General features: G+C 34.8%; 1 protein-coding gene across 1 annotated transcript in view; it reads left to right on the forward strand.

The window, feature by feature from the left end:
• The first annotated feature begins 7,148 nt into the window (after positions 1–7,148).
• Positions 7,149–16,965, forward strand: part of LOC144449743 (atrial natriuretic peptide receptor 1-like) — a 38,570-nt gene continuing 28,753 nt past the window's right edge. Inside the window, exon 1 of the mRNA XM_078140319.1 lies at positions 7,149–7,381. Coding sequence (XP_077996445.1) covers positions 7,149–7,381 — 233 coding nt within the window. The remainder of the gene's footprint in view (positions 7,382–16,965) is intronic.

A 16,965-nucleotide genomic window follows, 5' to 3' on the forward strand; every position in this document is an offset into this window, starting at 1 on the left:
GGTTGTATTTGTTTTAAACTTTTTTTCATTGACATATAAGCTTATAGTGTCCATGCACTTGATGTTTGTGTAAAGTATTTAATTTCAACTTTGTGCTGTATACCGTAAGGCCGGTGGCCTATTGTATCGAAATAAATATTATTATTATTACAATGTTAATGTTGGTGCATGTCTTCTTTAACATTACAGTTGCCTTCTGGTAGAACAGTTGATTGCATAATGTGGGATTTCTTGAACCTTTTTGTATACGTATGATAAATTACGTCATCGGATCATTTATGAGTTATATCTTAATAACAGGCTTGAGTTCAGTCAATTACAAGTGGTGGTTAAACAATACTGCAAGCACCATTTAAATACAGCAAGAACTAGACTCAAATACGAATAGACTCAGCTTGTGCCCCTTTAACATATTGTCGACTGCTTGTGGTATTGTTTTACAACTTACAACAAAAATAGAAACAGTCGACGCCACATTTAACAGAAATTGTCTATCATGGCCTGTACGTCACTTCCGCTTAATATAAGGTCTGACTGTTGCCATCTCTGTACCGATAAGTAAAAGCGAATGAAAAGAATTATATCTCGTTCCACATCCAAGGTTTTAGCAAAAATAGTGAATTCATAAGCATGACAAGGTAGCCTTTTAACTGCCGAACGTAAAATACAAGAAGAAACTGTGTAACAGTTGCAGACATTATTTATTTACATGTTTTCCTGAACAGAGTTATGACGTCTGTGTATTAGCGACTGCATATAGTTTACAACAAGAACTATCTTATAAGTCAACGTAGACATAACGCTCTGTTCCTCTTAATATATCCGGCCACTGTAATACATATAGTTCAGATTTCAGGACAATATATCGAAGTCTTTCTTGTACGTGTACGTGTAGATAGTAGTAGATAACCACATCCATACCGTCTGTCTGTCTGTCTGTCTGTCTGTCTGTCTGTCTGTCTGTCTGTCTGTCTGTCTGTCTGTCTGTCTGTCTGTCTGTCTGTCTGTCTGTCTGTCTGTCTGTCCGTCTGTCTGTCTGTCTCAGCAGGAAATTAGCTGTAACATCTTGCTTCATTATAGCGTCACCCGTTATTATATCGAAGTGTGGTATCTCATTAGAGGTATCTCAGCACGGTTCCATTGTGTTTTCTACAGCCTTACTCTGTGAGGTGAGAAGACAGCGGGAATGTTAAGACAGCGGGAATGTTCACGTAAGGGATTATTGGCTAAATTATTATTCTTTGTATTAATTTTACTTTGTCATGGCAACCATACAGAGGAGTAGTCACTACTAGGAGGACATGACTGGTTGAAGTAGATTAAATATTATTTGCTCTTTATGCTCAACTGTTTAGACCAGAAAGATGTCAATACCACGTGACGTTGTTCTGTACGTACCACCATATCTCTAAGACTGGTATCACGACGCCAAGCTGTTAATGGTACTGCAGGAAACAATGAATTGGTAACCCTATTAGAACGTAAGATATTAAAATGCTTGTATATAATGTTTTTAACTCTAGTTGAAAAGGGATGGTATGTAAGAGCTAGTATGGGACGATCGTTGTTACTCATCTGATCATGTGATTTGATACAAGCTTCCCTAGACAAAGATGATACTTTATGTAAAGCCGCGTTGGTAACAGACATAGGATAACCACGTTGATGGAAGTACGTGCAAAATTCAGCAGACCTTTTAAGACCAGTTAATGCTGGTTCTTTTCCGTGCGATCGTACTCGATGTGGTACATGTCGTTTCATTATTAATACTAATCATGTTTTGGCCCTAAGAACAGTGTGCCTGTTACAAGTAGATTTACTTGTATTACCCCCGGTAGTACTAATGTAGTGTATTGCATTACATGTCAAAAATGTGGTTTTCTATATACAGGTTCAACTGTACGTCGTCTTGGTGATCGTTTCGTGGAACATCTCCGTTTGACCAGACAAAAGAATCGTAACTATCCCGTATCTATGCATTTTATTACAAACGATCATAGTGTATCAGATATGTCCATTTCAGGAATTTGTAAGGTTTCTGGTGATGAGAAGGCCTTGAGGTTAAAGGAAGAAGAAATCATTTTCCGTCTTGGAACGCTGGAACCCCTTGGAATTAATAGATTATTCTCGTCTTTCCCAATCTAATTATCATGATTATTGGGTATTTTTTTAAATTTCAGGCGTATTCTATTGGGTTCTATTTGGTGCGTGCGAATTTAAGAACTTATCCCACGTATAACCGTTTAAATATATCACGCGCGGTTATGTTCCATTATATTTAGAAATGTTCGGGTTTTCACCTGGCATTTCTCTGTCTCACCAATTTTTCCTTTGAAAAAGAATATTTATTCGAAACGTCGGATTTAACAGCTATATATACGGACTGGTTTATTAGTTCCTTATGCATTTCTTTCTACATACATACATACATACATACATACATACATACATACATACATACATACAAACATACATACATACATACAAACATACATACATACATACATACATACATACATACATACATACATACATACATACATACATACATACATACATACATACATACATACATACATATTTTATTTGCCAGAAATCGAAAAGAAAACCAAATTGACATATCAAGTGAGGAAAAGGTATTAGTTAGGTAAATGCATCGGCAATGAAAAGTAAATAAAAACTCCTGGCTGGACCACAAAAATAGTTTGTTCAAACTAGTTGGGTGTGTGGCAAAGGAAAAGATATACTGTAACAGTAATATATATATATATATTGTTTTGTCACGTATTTTTGGGAGTCTGAGGTGATGGCCCTAAATTACTAATAAGGAGACCATATTAACACCTTTTAGGCTATTAGGTGGTATACAGTACTCCTCAAGTCCCTCTTATATATTGCTGTCAATTTCTGCAAATATTACGCGATATGTAGTCCTTGGTGTTCAGATGTACGCATATCTAATATTAAATGTGAACAGAGGTACAATCTAGTGCATCTCCACATAAAACCCCCCAAAATAAATATCTTAAACTCAAAGTGGATCTGTTACGTCGTAATCCAAGTATTGTCGTAATCCACAGTAACTGTATATCTACATTATATATATTGCCATCGGTACCACCGATAGTCGTCTCATGGGATACCATTTGTTCCCATATGCAATGATCACAAAAAAACCCTAATAATGTCCCTAGAGTTTGATATAATTGCCGGACCAACGTGATCTTGGATAAACGATTATAATCGAACGATAACAAGGTGTGACACGACATCCATTTTCACACAAAGACAAATTGGCGTACGTACCACTCAGTTTGAATGTACGAAATGATATCTACTGAGATTACACCATCGCACGTAACAACAGAACAGAATAAGTGATGACAAATCACGGATTTTATATGAATCACGTAAATATTTGAGTCACTGACTTCCATACAAACTGTCCGGAACCCAACCTTTAGTTTAGAATCATGTCTTCAGCTTTTCTATTAATTTGAAGAGAACGACTGAAATTTGTTCCTCGAAATTTCACACTTGAAAAAATGAATAACATATAATCGCCCGCTTGTAACATTACTTTAACCTTTAACCTTCCAGACTCTACCCTATTAAAATTTTGGTTTTTAAAAGATTTTTTGAGTGTTGCCTCTATTGGTGATTAATACAAATTGATATAAACGACAGAAGATAGGATAAACAAATGTTCGCCACACGTTGTTGTATAAACTGTGAAGGAATTGAAAGGTGATGGTCAAGAAGACCTTGATAATATGTTCGTGACATGGAGTCTGAATATACATGAGATTTCGAATTAGCTTACAAATGTTATTATACGATGTATAAACACAGTGTCTGCTCTGTATTTTGTTAATGATAACAAAACAAATACAAATGTAACAAAATACAGATCAGACACTGTAAGGAGTGTTTGTATGTTGTCTTTATTGTGTCTACCTCAACATGAAACATGGTGACCGCGCGGTCTCACTGATCTTGATACATTGTTTAATAGTTTTGCAAGCTAAGACGAAATCTCCGATAAAACTATTCTTCATTAATCTTTAACCTTTAGCGCGCACTGCTCGCATATCTGTGTATAAGTCTGTCTGCTAGTACCACTGTGCTTGTACTGATCACCACGCGAAGAACTTGTTTACAGAAATAACGTTAACAGATCTAGATGGGTTAACATGACAAATAATGTCTAATGTGTACTCTTGGGAATTAGTTGATAGCACTCTTGATTTCCTCCACTAATTACAAACTGAGACAGAGCTATGGAAAGACACTGTCGTTGTATAACATACAGCGTTTATATCATCTACACACACACACACACACACACACACACACACACACACACACACCCATCCATCCATCCATCCATCCATCCATCCATCCATCCATCCATCCATCCATACATACATGCATACATACATACATACATACATACATACATACATACATACATACATACATACATACATACATACATACATACAAATAAATCAACCCGTCGCTATTTACGGCCATCACTAAAATCCGTTCTGTTCTTTTGAAATAAGAAAGTGACAAAAAACCGTATAATGAACGTTTTAGCTTTAAAGTAGGGGCCACTAGCATTCATATTACATTTCATATTCGCTCAGAACACAAAACAATTACACATTTACATGTACCAAAATAAAAATTCCTTGCCATACATGGTTTGCTGGTTTGTACTTTTGCTTTCCTCTATCTTCACTTTATATGCGTCTTTCCCTTTTTCCTTTTTTTAAATACTCCCATGTTTCCCACTCAGATGTACCACTTTTAAGACGTGGGCTCAATGCAATTATTATTTCATTCAACAAAGCAATCAGTTCATCTGACACGTTTGATTGACAGTTGTCAATGGTGTATATTGTTGAATTGATAGTAGTATGTTTGCTCGAGTGTGCTATCGTCATAAAATCGTCTTACACTTCCAAATTAAATCATCCTGACAGACAGAAAGTAACAACCCAAAATTTCATTGATCATATCGTGATTATGTCCTGAGAAAGCAACTGTTTTCTTCAATTAATAAAGTAGTTCTCTTGCCATTTCTTGCCCTAATATGTGGATAATGTTGTCCCACCATTTTAGACTGAGAGCATATCTGGCGGACTAAAGGGAACGAGCAGAATTTAAGGAAGGGGGAGGGGGGAGGCTGATTAGGAAATATTTTGGTCATATTATTTTCACAGGCCCCCCCCCATCTCCCTTCACGCTCTCAAGAATTTTCGTAGCTCCCCAAAGGCTACACTGATTATTGTTTGTGGAGTTATAGGTATACATTCCCACTTCCTGTATCCTGTATACTACTACTACTGTATGGCTGAAGTCCATACATAATAAGATATTTCTTTACAAATAGATGTGGGATTTGTAAGGAGAGGTCTCACATTGGGTTGTAATCTATAGTTGGAGATACTTAGCTACTAGGGTCCCCCGACCCTTCAATTTTGAGTTGGGGCAGGAACAACATCCCCGTGATCGCTCGTGGGGGAGGGTGTGGTAGGGGGTGTTTGACGCCCATGCATGGTGAGCACTTTTTTGGGAAAAAGAAGTAATAAAGTAATAGTTTAAATTCGTTTCTGATACCCCGACCGACCCTAGTTTAAACCACTGACCTAAACGTTTTGCAAAAAGGTAAAATGTTAACAATTTACTTCTATTTCCATATACATCTGCATGCATTTGTGATCGGACACAAACATTTTGTAAACATTTTGCCTAAAGGACATCTAGAAGGCTATTTATAGGCATACAATTTAACACCATACACATTATTGAAAGCCATGGAGTACTAGAAAATTGTCTTTGCTACCTCAATTTTACTCTCAATAATGGCTTAGGACCTCCTAATTTCTTGAGTTGTGTCTATTACTCTCTGCAACTAACAATGCATTAAACACAGTGAGTCGTCTTCATATAATGAGACTCCCATTTTCTCCCCAGCCCTCCCGTAAATTCTGCTGAATATGAATGTTGCAAAATTGTAGCAAAACCGTTTGGCGAAAAAATTGGATGTGGATCTTTTCTAAAAAAAAACATTATTGAGACAATGCTCCGTCCATATCCTCTTTGTTGTGTGTCGGTAAACTCAAACAAAGTGCGCGCCATTATGATGAAAACGGAAAAAATCGAAAAAGGTTAAAAGGGAAAAACTAGTAAATTAAAGATTATTTCTGATAACGTCAGAGAAAGTGTGTTCAATCAAAACCAGCATGACATTGTATTTTCCTTGAAATACATTATGATTGTTAGATCATCGCTATGGGAAGCCGTTCAGGCCAAAAGTATTATTTTATTTTTAGCTGTAGTATTTTATATTTTTCGTACTTACAAACTAATTTTAACCGTTTATGTACTTTTATTCCATGTTCACATCATTTTAATTGAAATAAGTTTTCATTTATTTGAGAATATTGTTTTATTTTTCGTCAAACCAGACGACGTGCTCGTGACCGGCGCCTGTCAGCAGACAAAAAAAATGTTCTCAAATAAATGAACACTTATTTCAATTAAAATAATGTAACCATGGAATAAAAGTACATAAACGGTTAAAATTAGTTTGTAAGTACGAAAAATATAAAATACTATAGCTAAAAAATAAAAAAAAAATACTTTTGGCCTGAATGGCTTCCCATACATCTCAGTGAACAATAAAAGAAATATTAATGATATATTGTTAAAATTGTGCAATATTTCGATTTAAATGAATACGGACACTTAACAGTTTTTGTTAATTACCTTCTCTGGAAAAGTTTGAAAGGGTTTTAATGGTGGCCGTGAATAGCTCATGATTATACACAATATGCCTCCAGTGATACGTTGTTCTTTCTAACCCCTTTGTCCATGTCTAGTCTGCTACATAATCGTATCCAATACTCATCTTCCTTCATCTATATTCAGTAGTATATAATTCACTTGCAATGTTGTAGTCCACATATCTGATATCCAACAAGATATTACCTTTTTGCATCGTAAGTTTGATAACATCTTGAGACAACGATTCCATAACGAGCGTTGCCACAACAACATGTTGCCATGGCGATCGAGCTCGATTATATAAGCCGAGTGCTCTGTACACAAGATCAGTAGAAACAACATAGTTGATAATGGCAGGGATGCTCCCACTTTCATTGAAATGTTCTGTGGTCTCCTTGCTTATGCTTCTCGGACTATCTATTTATTGCGACGGGCTTAAACACTTGAAACTTGGTATCCTGATTCCCTGGTCTGGCAATGTTGATCTGGATTATGACTTCAGGGGTCAGCATAACGTTGGGGCTATTAATTTGGCCATAGAAACGATTTCTGAGATGGATATGGTTGAGCAGCTTGAATTCAGGTAAAGTCTATTTCGCCGTTTCAGTTATGACATACACTATAGAGAAAAAATGTAACTACGCAATTTTGGTAAACTATCCATACCCTTTTGTTATATATTACTTCAAAAAGTATATGAACTAATCAAGGGAATGTAAATTTTCCGAGGTGGATCCGATTTTTGCTCTCGCCTTACCCCGTATCCGCCTAGCATTCTCCTAACGGTCGTGTAGTTCAAACCCAGAATAATATTACGATTTCCCCGCAGTGACGTTCAACCCATCATAGATGTTCATAAAAAATCTATTCCTTTATGATTGACTGGTCCTGTTTACTGAGACGGGTTCATTAATAATATTCATTCTATATAATTTGGTTCTAACGTATCCATGCCTTAATCACATAGTGACGCCAGTGACATCATCTTCTCACAGCAGGGAAAATACAAAACAAAAATGTCTTTCTGTTTTCTGGCCGCGAGGTTTTCATGAAAGTAAAACCAAAACGCAAGGGAAATGCTATGTGTGGGTAGCAGAAAAAACAGCGATAGCCAAAATTCCTCACATGAATACCTGCCGTCAGATTAATATACATAAAGAATGACTGGGATGGATGATGTTACTGGAACACAGAAGTATGCTATAGATACGGTTTACGTACATACCTTTTCCAAAGTTTCGCTCACAACAAATTCAGGTGTAATTTTAATTGAATTGGTAGAATTTCTACATTAACATAGCACATGTTTCCAAGGAGCGATATTTTGGTTTTGATCACACCTACTCAAGTTCAATATAAAACTATTTCTTGAACTCCCAACTCTGTTCCTGGTCAGCCTTCTTCGGAAATTAAAGCCATGGGACCAGGGTGAGAGCATATGGTTCCATTCTTTAATATCATGTTGATGCTGTTGTGTTTTCTTCACAATCAAGAGTGACCTTTCGATATAAAACTCTGAACTTCTAAAGCCGAGTTCAGCTTGTAATTTCAACTACCAAATTGTCGAGTCAAACCGATTCATATGAATAGCGTTCAAGGCAGTTGAGTTTATAGATTTTAGGGTGTATTTTTTTGCCTCATGGTTAACAGGCACTTGCAGTATTCTACTTACTGACGTTTATTGGACCATCACTTGCAATTGACAGAAGTTAAACCTGGGATTAAGATATAACTTATAAAAGATCTGATGACGTAATTTATTGTACGTCGTTTAAAAATGTCCAGGAAACACGTTCTATGCAACTAACTCTTCTAATAATAATTCTGCAGAAGAAATATGCGATATCATAGAAGGCATGACATTCACATTAACGTTATACTACAATATTTTAATCAATGCCTTATGTAAATATTTTCAGTTTGTGCCTCTTTAAGCGCAACGAATCTCACATATGTCACGAGAAATAGTTAGCCACTCTAACACCAATAATAAGATTGTAATCTATGACATCCATTTAGAGAAAACAACTCCCAGTTAGCATTGTAGACACAATTTTACATTACCCATACACATCTCACAACATATATCATTTGGACTGTTTTGCTCTGTAAAATGGTAATTTAATGCCACAGACTGCAGAGCCGTTTGCTAAGTTAGTAATTTTTGCTTCTTGTTTAATTGGGTATCTTGGGTATGTTACTCCCGGGACCAGTGTTGAAAATGAAATAATGAAGTACATGTAATAGGTATTAATTTGATGACAGGCAACAATATCACCAAGGACAAAAGAAATTACCATAGCAACCATAGTCCAAAACAAGGAAGTTATCAAAAGGGTGTTTTTTCTTGCAATTTTTACGCCGATCAGGCAAGAGAAAAGATGGACAGAACTGAATTTTGGTATTATATATATATATAATAAATAGTTTCTTGAACTCCCATATATATATATATATATATATATATATATATATATATATATATATATATATATATATATATATATATATATATGGGAGTTCAAGAAACTATTACGCTCTGCCACTGCGGTATAGAGCACTGTCTTAGCAGATTGATACTTACCAAGTTATATATATATATATATATATATATATATATATATATATATATATATATATATATATATATATATATATATATATATATATATGTATATATATATAGAATAATAGAATTTAACGGTAAGGAAACGCAGATACTATATTCCATTCTACCCCTGATGAGTGAGGACTACGCACCTCACGAAACAGTTCTGTAGGGTCTATAGCATATAATTTGGTTCAAAACCTGTATATATATATATATATATATATATATATATATATATATATATATATATATATATATATATATATATATATATATGGTATTACCAGGAGGACTACAGTCACAAGGTGCGATAGCAAAACCCAAGCTTTCAGCAATTAAACTGAGACAGACTAGACACAAACATAAAAAACTTTACTTCTGTGTGACTGAATGGATACATGATTTAAAAGAAATCAGTGACAACAAATAAATACCAAAAAGTGTCTATGTTATGAAGGAAATGGTTGGATTTTGCTTAAATGACCCTGAAAGTGAAAGTCATGTTCAAAGGTCAAGGTCTCAAAAGAATTTTACACCTAATACATGTGATATGGGGATAGACACTTGATTGGAGTCTCCATGAATTAAAAGGTTTGGAGTTATGCAGCAAGTCATGATTGTTCACTACAAATATGACCGCCATTCAGTTAAAAGTTATGTGTGCACCAAAAGTAATGCATGTATCATCTATTTCTCTTCCTTTTTACCTCCCGTAAGGGTACGGGAGGTATTAAAAGGGGAATGTTTGTCTGTGTGTGTGTGTGTGTGTCTGTCTGTCTGTCTGTCTGTCTGTCTGTCTGTCTGTCTGTCTGTCTGTCTGTCTGTGTCATCATTTTCTAAATATCGGCTGGCTCAATTGTAATGAAATTTGGGATATATAATCTTTAGGGTAATAGCTAGACCTGATTAAGTTTTGAGCCAGATCTGTTAATGTTTAATTAGAGAAATTTGCATATTGATGAAATCAACTAATTACGCAATATCTTAAGAATTCATACTTCAATTTCAATATAATTTAGCATATTCGTTAAACATAACATCATACATTTGTCCTACAAAATTCATTGATGTATCTTACAGCGTTAATGAATAATTTGCATAATTAATTATTTCTGGTAATTAGGCTATATCTTAAGAATACATACTTCAAATTCAACATAATTTAGTACATACATTAACCATAAGAAACACATATGTCCTATCAAGTTTGTTGATGCACCATACATTGTTAATGAATAATTTGCATAATTAATGATTTTCGGTAATTAGGCTATATCTTAAAAATACATACTTCAATTCCAATATAATTCAGTACACACGTTAACCATAACAATCGCATATGTCCTGTAAAGCTTGTAAGTGTACCTTTCAGTGTTAATGAATAATTTGCATAATTAATGATTCTTGGTAATTAGGCTATATCTTATGACTGCATACTTCAATTTCAATACAATTCAGTACATACATTAACCATAACAAATTGTGTATGTCCTATGAAGTTAGTTGATTTACCTTACAGTGTTAATGAATACTTTGCATAATTAATGATTTTCGGTAATTAGGATATATCTTAAGACTGCATTAAGCAGTATCATACACTCTTACATGCATTAACCTAAGAAAGCTTGTCCAAAAGAAGCCTGTTACCATAGTTTTTTTAGTTTAATGAGTTATTTGCATAATTAGTGATTCCCTTACGGGAGGCATTCAGTTTAAATCTGGTCTTACAAGTAGTATGAACACTAAAAGTAATCCCTGTGTATATCTTTCTTCTATATTACCCGTGGACAAGATTTAAGAAGACATTTGCAACATAGTAATACCACAAAGTGTCTGTGATTGGCAAGAAATGGCTTTTCTGCCAGGGAGTTTTTCTCCAGTGTATAGGTCTACTAGGGAACTTGCAATTCAGACTGAGCATGCTCAGACGCAAAGGACTATGGGATTATCTGCAGTTATTGTAATGCCTAATCTGAAACTACCAATAGAGTAAACCTCCTACAATGGTCAGGGTAACCATGACTGGATTATTTGTGGTGGCAAACAATGTAACAATATTGTTTATAATGCTGATTGATTCATATTTATCATCACATTTCCCTTGATGCAACATTCAGGATATTCAAGATGGTGGTTCAACATCCTTCAAGTTGCTCCCCACATCCATGATCATAGTTACCCAAATATTGTACAACACCATCTCCTTTCTCTGCTGTGAGACACACTCCTTTCCTTGCAACTAAAAATTGATTAATTGTATGCTTAACATGCCTTTTAACAGAAATTTCACTAATAGCTTATCATATTAATGACCAACGGTGGTAGAATGTGTTAGAGGTGTGAACTGGCAGCGATATCAATGTTGTCATTCCAACATCACAAAACAATTCAAAGTTAGATAATAACATTAGTCGTATAGTAAAATTTTACTCTCCCCTGATTTCAGTTTCTAAAAAATTTGTCCCTGAAGGCTCACACATATGACGGTCAAATAGTAAGTGTACACGAAATAGAATCTGAAAGGAGCTGACATGATTCGGGCCACGGATGCCGTTATAATCGGAACTTAAAGTTGCAATTTAAATGCTTTAATCGTATGCGCCTACAAATTAAATTCTATACTCCCCAGGGAGATGAAGAGATTGTACCTTGTGCAGATTTAGGTCTGTGCTAGGGGTTATGACTATACAGCGATATGGTCACTGCATTTTAATGGAAGGTCCGTCATTAATGTGTACTATGACATTACCATATATGGTGTGAGGGTTTGTGTACAAAGGAAAAATGTAAAAGATATTTGGAGAGCACATGACAAAATACAACTGTCAATTTACAAAGATTATAAGCATTCTCTCTGTGTATAAAATCCTTGTATTGAGAAATAACCAAATTGTGATATGACATGAGGAAATCCATGATAGAAATAGATTTGTGCAATTAGTGTCATATATGTATATAGATAGTGTAAGACTTTCCTAATGTCATCGTTATCTCAAAAATTGTAAGCTCAAATGACTGAATGCAATTTAATAAAGATTTTCTTTGTGAGTATGTCTAGAGCAGATTATTATTGGAGAGAGATATCGTATTGATTAGGTTGGTTTGCAAATTAATTGACCAAATTTGCCGTTATCCCTTAATTTATAGAAAAGAATTTGCATATATGTTACATTAATTAGCTGATGTAAAGCAATGCGCGATCATTTTACCTGCTTTTTGCCTGTAATTTCCAATTCCCTCAATATCACTATCACAATGAATGTGTGCTTAAATGAAATATATTTGGTACTGATGTTCTTTGAGGTTATTTCTGAAAAGGATTCGATTGTTATGATGTTCTCGCAAGTTTATTAAACTAATCTGCATATTAATTAGCTAAGTCAGTTATTTTTCCTTACATTGAAGATATTTTTGATTGATAAAAGTTTGAGCTAAACCCCTGACGAATTGTTACTTTCAGTCGACTATGAATACATTTCATTGATGATACAATACAAAACTTATCTCATATTGAGCCACGTGTTGTGGAGGTTACAACAAGAAATGCCACAAGTCTTGCAAGGTGACTATGCATGGAAATGGTTTCAGTGAAAACATTTCACTTCAGAGTATATTTTGGTTTTGGCCGAAATCTGTATAAGGTTTAGCCAGACAAGGCGTTATAATTACAAGTTCTAACAATACCTTGAATATTATCTCCTTCACATCTGGTATCAGGGTTATCATAACTGACAGTTCTCTGAACATAAACGGAATAAAAGAAGGGCTGGTTTCAATTATACAGACAAATGATATATTATACCTCATCCAAGCCAGGATGAACGCGTTGGAACAAAAGAAATTGAGATTTATACTCAGTCGTTCTATGTCACAACGCATTATACCATGCTCAAGCAAAGTTGAACCGAAAAAAAAAATTGGAATTTATACTCAGGTTGTTCTACGTTACGACAACACGTGACTTCGTCACTGGTTCTGCTGTTTTCGAAATATGAGTCAAAACGTTCAAAATTGCCACTACTTTCCCGTATTTTTCTTTGATACTGCTCGCGTTGTTATAATTATGTCATTCTCCGATATTTTTTCTTCATTCAGCCCGGAAAATAGTCGTGACCTATGAGTCATTACAAATTGTGATTGCACACATAATATCATATTTCCCCGAATATTTTTCTTCATTCAGTCGGAAAATACTCGTTACATACTAAGGGCTTTGTCAATACTTATTTTTTGGTCGGACGTGACAAGGTCCCCTTAGGTCACTTGTAGGTAGAAAGGGAATAACAAAATACCTATGTGTTACAAAAATAAGAAGCTCGCTGTAAATCTCTATTAAATTTCACTCTTTTTTATCGTATATGACCAACATTTATGAAGATTTTCGTTATTTCCAGATGTACAAGTCAAAGTCAATGCTTTAGTTGACCCTCTCCAGGCTTCATCCGCGCATTCATGTTGTGAAAAAAGCGTAGCCTAGCGACTTGTTACTTATTGGTAATCAAGTGACCAGCGAACCCATGATTGCCACTGCTAGATATAGAAGGCAAACAACAAGTCGCTTAGCTCGGATGCATCAATCGATATTGCAAGGTAGAAACTATCGCCAAGATTAGATACGACCTTTGATATAATGACATTTTGGTAAATGTTTCCCCTATGAAATTTATGCCGGTAAATACATACATATAGACGAATGACAAAGATATTAAAGTATCATCTGTCATTCATGAGCTATACACAGATATAATCATGTAGACATCCCTTTTCAGGAAAAAAGAAACAAGTATTATAGAAAAGTGCCATCGACTGGTGACTATAGTATAAAAGCTGAATTAATTTGCCAACCGTTTTTACCTCCCGTAAGGGTACGGGAGGTATTAAAAGGGGAATGCGTGTCTGTGTGTGTGTCTGTGTGTCTGTGTGTCTGTCTGTCTGTCTGTCTGTCTGTCTGTCTGTCTGTGTCATCATTTTCTAAAAATCGGATGGCTTAATTGTAATGAAATTTGGGATATATAATCTTTAGGGTAATAGCTAGACCTGATTAGGTTTTGAGCCAGATCTGTTAATGTTTAATTAGAGAAATTTGCATATTAATGAAATCAACTAATTACGCAATATCTTAAGACTGCATACTTCAATTTCAATATAATGTAGTATATTCGTTAAACATAATAACATACGTTTGTCCTATAAAATTCGTTGATGTATCTTACAGCGTTAATGAATAATTTGCATAATTAATTATTTCTGGTAATTAGGCTATATCTTAAGAATACATACTTCAAATTCAACATAATTTAGTACATACGTTAACCATAACAAAGCGGATATGTCCTATAAAATCTTTTATATAGCTTAGTTTTAATGAAAAATTTGCATAATTAATGATTTTAGGTAACTAGGTTGTATCTTAGAAATGCAAGCTTCAAATTTCGTATAATATGATACATACATCAACCACAATAATACGCACCTGTCCTATGAAGTTTGTTGCTACAACTTTTTCCGTTAATGAGTATTTTGAATAATGAACAATATTCAGTAATTAAGCAGTATCATACACTCTTACATACATTAACCTAAGAAAGCACGCTTGTCCAAAAAACAAAGCCTGTTACCATAGTTTTTTAGTTTAATGACTTATTTGCATAATTAGTGATTCCCTTATGGGAGGCATTCAGTTTGAATCTGGTTGGTAATTAGGCTATATCTTAAGAATACATACTTCAAAATCAATATAATTTAGTACATACGTCAACCATAAGAAAACACATATGTCCTATCAAGTTTGTTGATGCACCGTACAGTGTTAGTGAATAATTTGCATAATGAATGATTTTCGGTAATTAGGCTATATCTTAAGACTGCATACTTCAATTTCAATACAATTTAGTACATACGTTAACCATAACAAAGCGGATATGTCCTATAAAATCTTTTATATAGCTTAGTTTTAATGAAAAATTTGCATAATTAATGATTTTAGGTAACTAGGTTGTATCTTAGAAATGCAAGCTTCAAATTTCGTATAATATGATATGTACATCAACCATAATAATACGCATCTGTCCTATGAAGTTTGTTGCTACAACTTTTTCCTTTAATGAGTATTTTGAATAATGAACGATATTCAGTAATTAAGCAGTATCATACACTCTTACATACATTAACCTAAGAAAGCACGCTTGTCCAAAAAGCAAAGCCTGTTACCATAGTTTTTTTTAGTTTAATGAGTTATTTGCATAATTGGTGATTCCCTTACGGGAGGCATTCAGTTTAAATCTGGTCTGTATTTCCGTTTAAGTTCTGGCCTGCAGTGAATATTCCTTATATCTATGGATATCGATCTCAAAATGTTGATCCTAGAAATTTGATTCTGATGTATACTATCCGAGTATTATTTATACCATGCTTGACATATAGTTTGGTTGTGCACAAGTAATTAATTTGATTAAACACGTCATCTAATATGTGATGAGTGTTCTTATGAAGTACATTCTATGAATGAATATTCCCAACTGTAATTTATGCTAATGATAATCCAAATTTTGTTAGTCATATCACTATTTTAGTGCAACTTAACTGAGGTTCATTAGTGCTATCGGCATTGTGAAATGTTTGTGTGTGTGTGTATGTGTGTGTATGTATGTGTGTATGTATATGTATTTGTGTGTGTGTGTATGTAAACGAATTAGTCAAAAACCGCCAGAAAGACTGGTTTAGTATTTGGTGGGGACGTCTGTCTGTCTGTCTGTCTGTCTGTCTGTCTGTCTGTCTGTCTGTCTGTCTGTCTGTCTGTCTGTCTGTCTGTCTGTCTGTCTGTCTGTCTGTCTGTCTGTCTGTCTGTCTGTCTGTCTGTCTGTCTGTCTGCCTGTGCATGACTTAAACTCAAAAAGCCGCTCCAATCGAAAAAGTATTTGCTAGGGACATTACTTTTGAAGTTTAGTTGGAAAATTGTGCTGAGCAGATGGGGCTGAAATTTGATTGGAGTGATGTTTAGATTAAGAATTGTCCATGACATGATGATATGCAAATTAGGGGTAAAAATGCGTCTTTTTTGCCAAAATTCTATAATTCCAAAACTACTGAGCAGATTGGGCTGAACTTTACTGGGGGTGCATCTAGATGTGTGTAGATGAAGGTGTATGCAACATGATGATCCCGTCGGCGATATGCAAATTAGGACTAAAATTGTCAAAAATTTAGTGGGAATGTTTCTGGAGGTGTTATTCTGCAGTCATTTGACACAACCAGCCCTAGCAACCATGACCATACCTTTAGTAACAGTGAAATGATTATATATCACAAAAGATAACAACGGGAATGGGTAGGTAGGTGAATAAAGATTCAAAAAATGTATGCAAATATGCCTAGAACTAGACCACGCCCATAGCAACAGCCAAATGATGATGTATATTGCAAAGATGAAACGTGGCATGGGTAGGTAAGTGAATAACAATTCCCCAAAAATGTAAGAAAATATGCCTAGCAACAAGACCATGCCTATAGTAACAGCCAAATACAGTTCTGCTATAATGCCATTGGCGCTATTTTTA

This window comes from Glandiceps talaboti, chromosome 18 (assembly GCF_964340395.1).
Source record: "Glandiceps talaboti chromosome 18, keGlaTala1.1, whole genome shotgun sequence".
In the NCBI taxonomy this organism is placed as follows: Eukaryota; Metazoa; Hemichordata; class Enteropneusta; family Spengelidae; genus Glandiceps; species Glandiceps talaboti.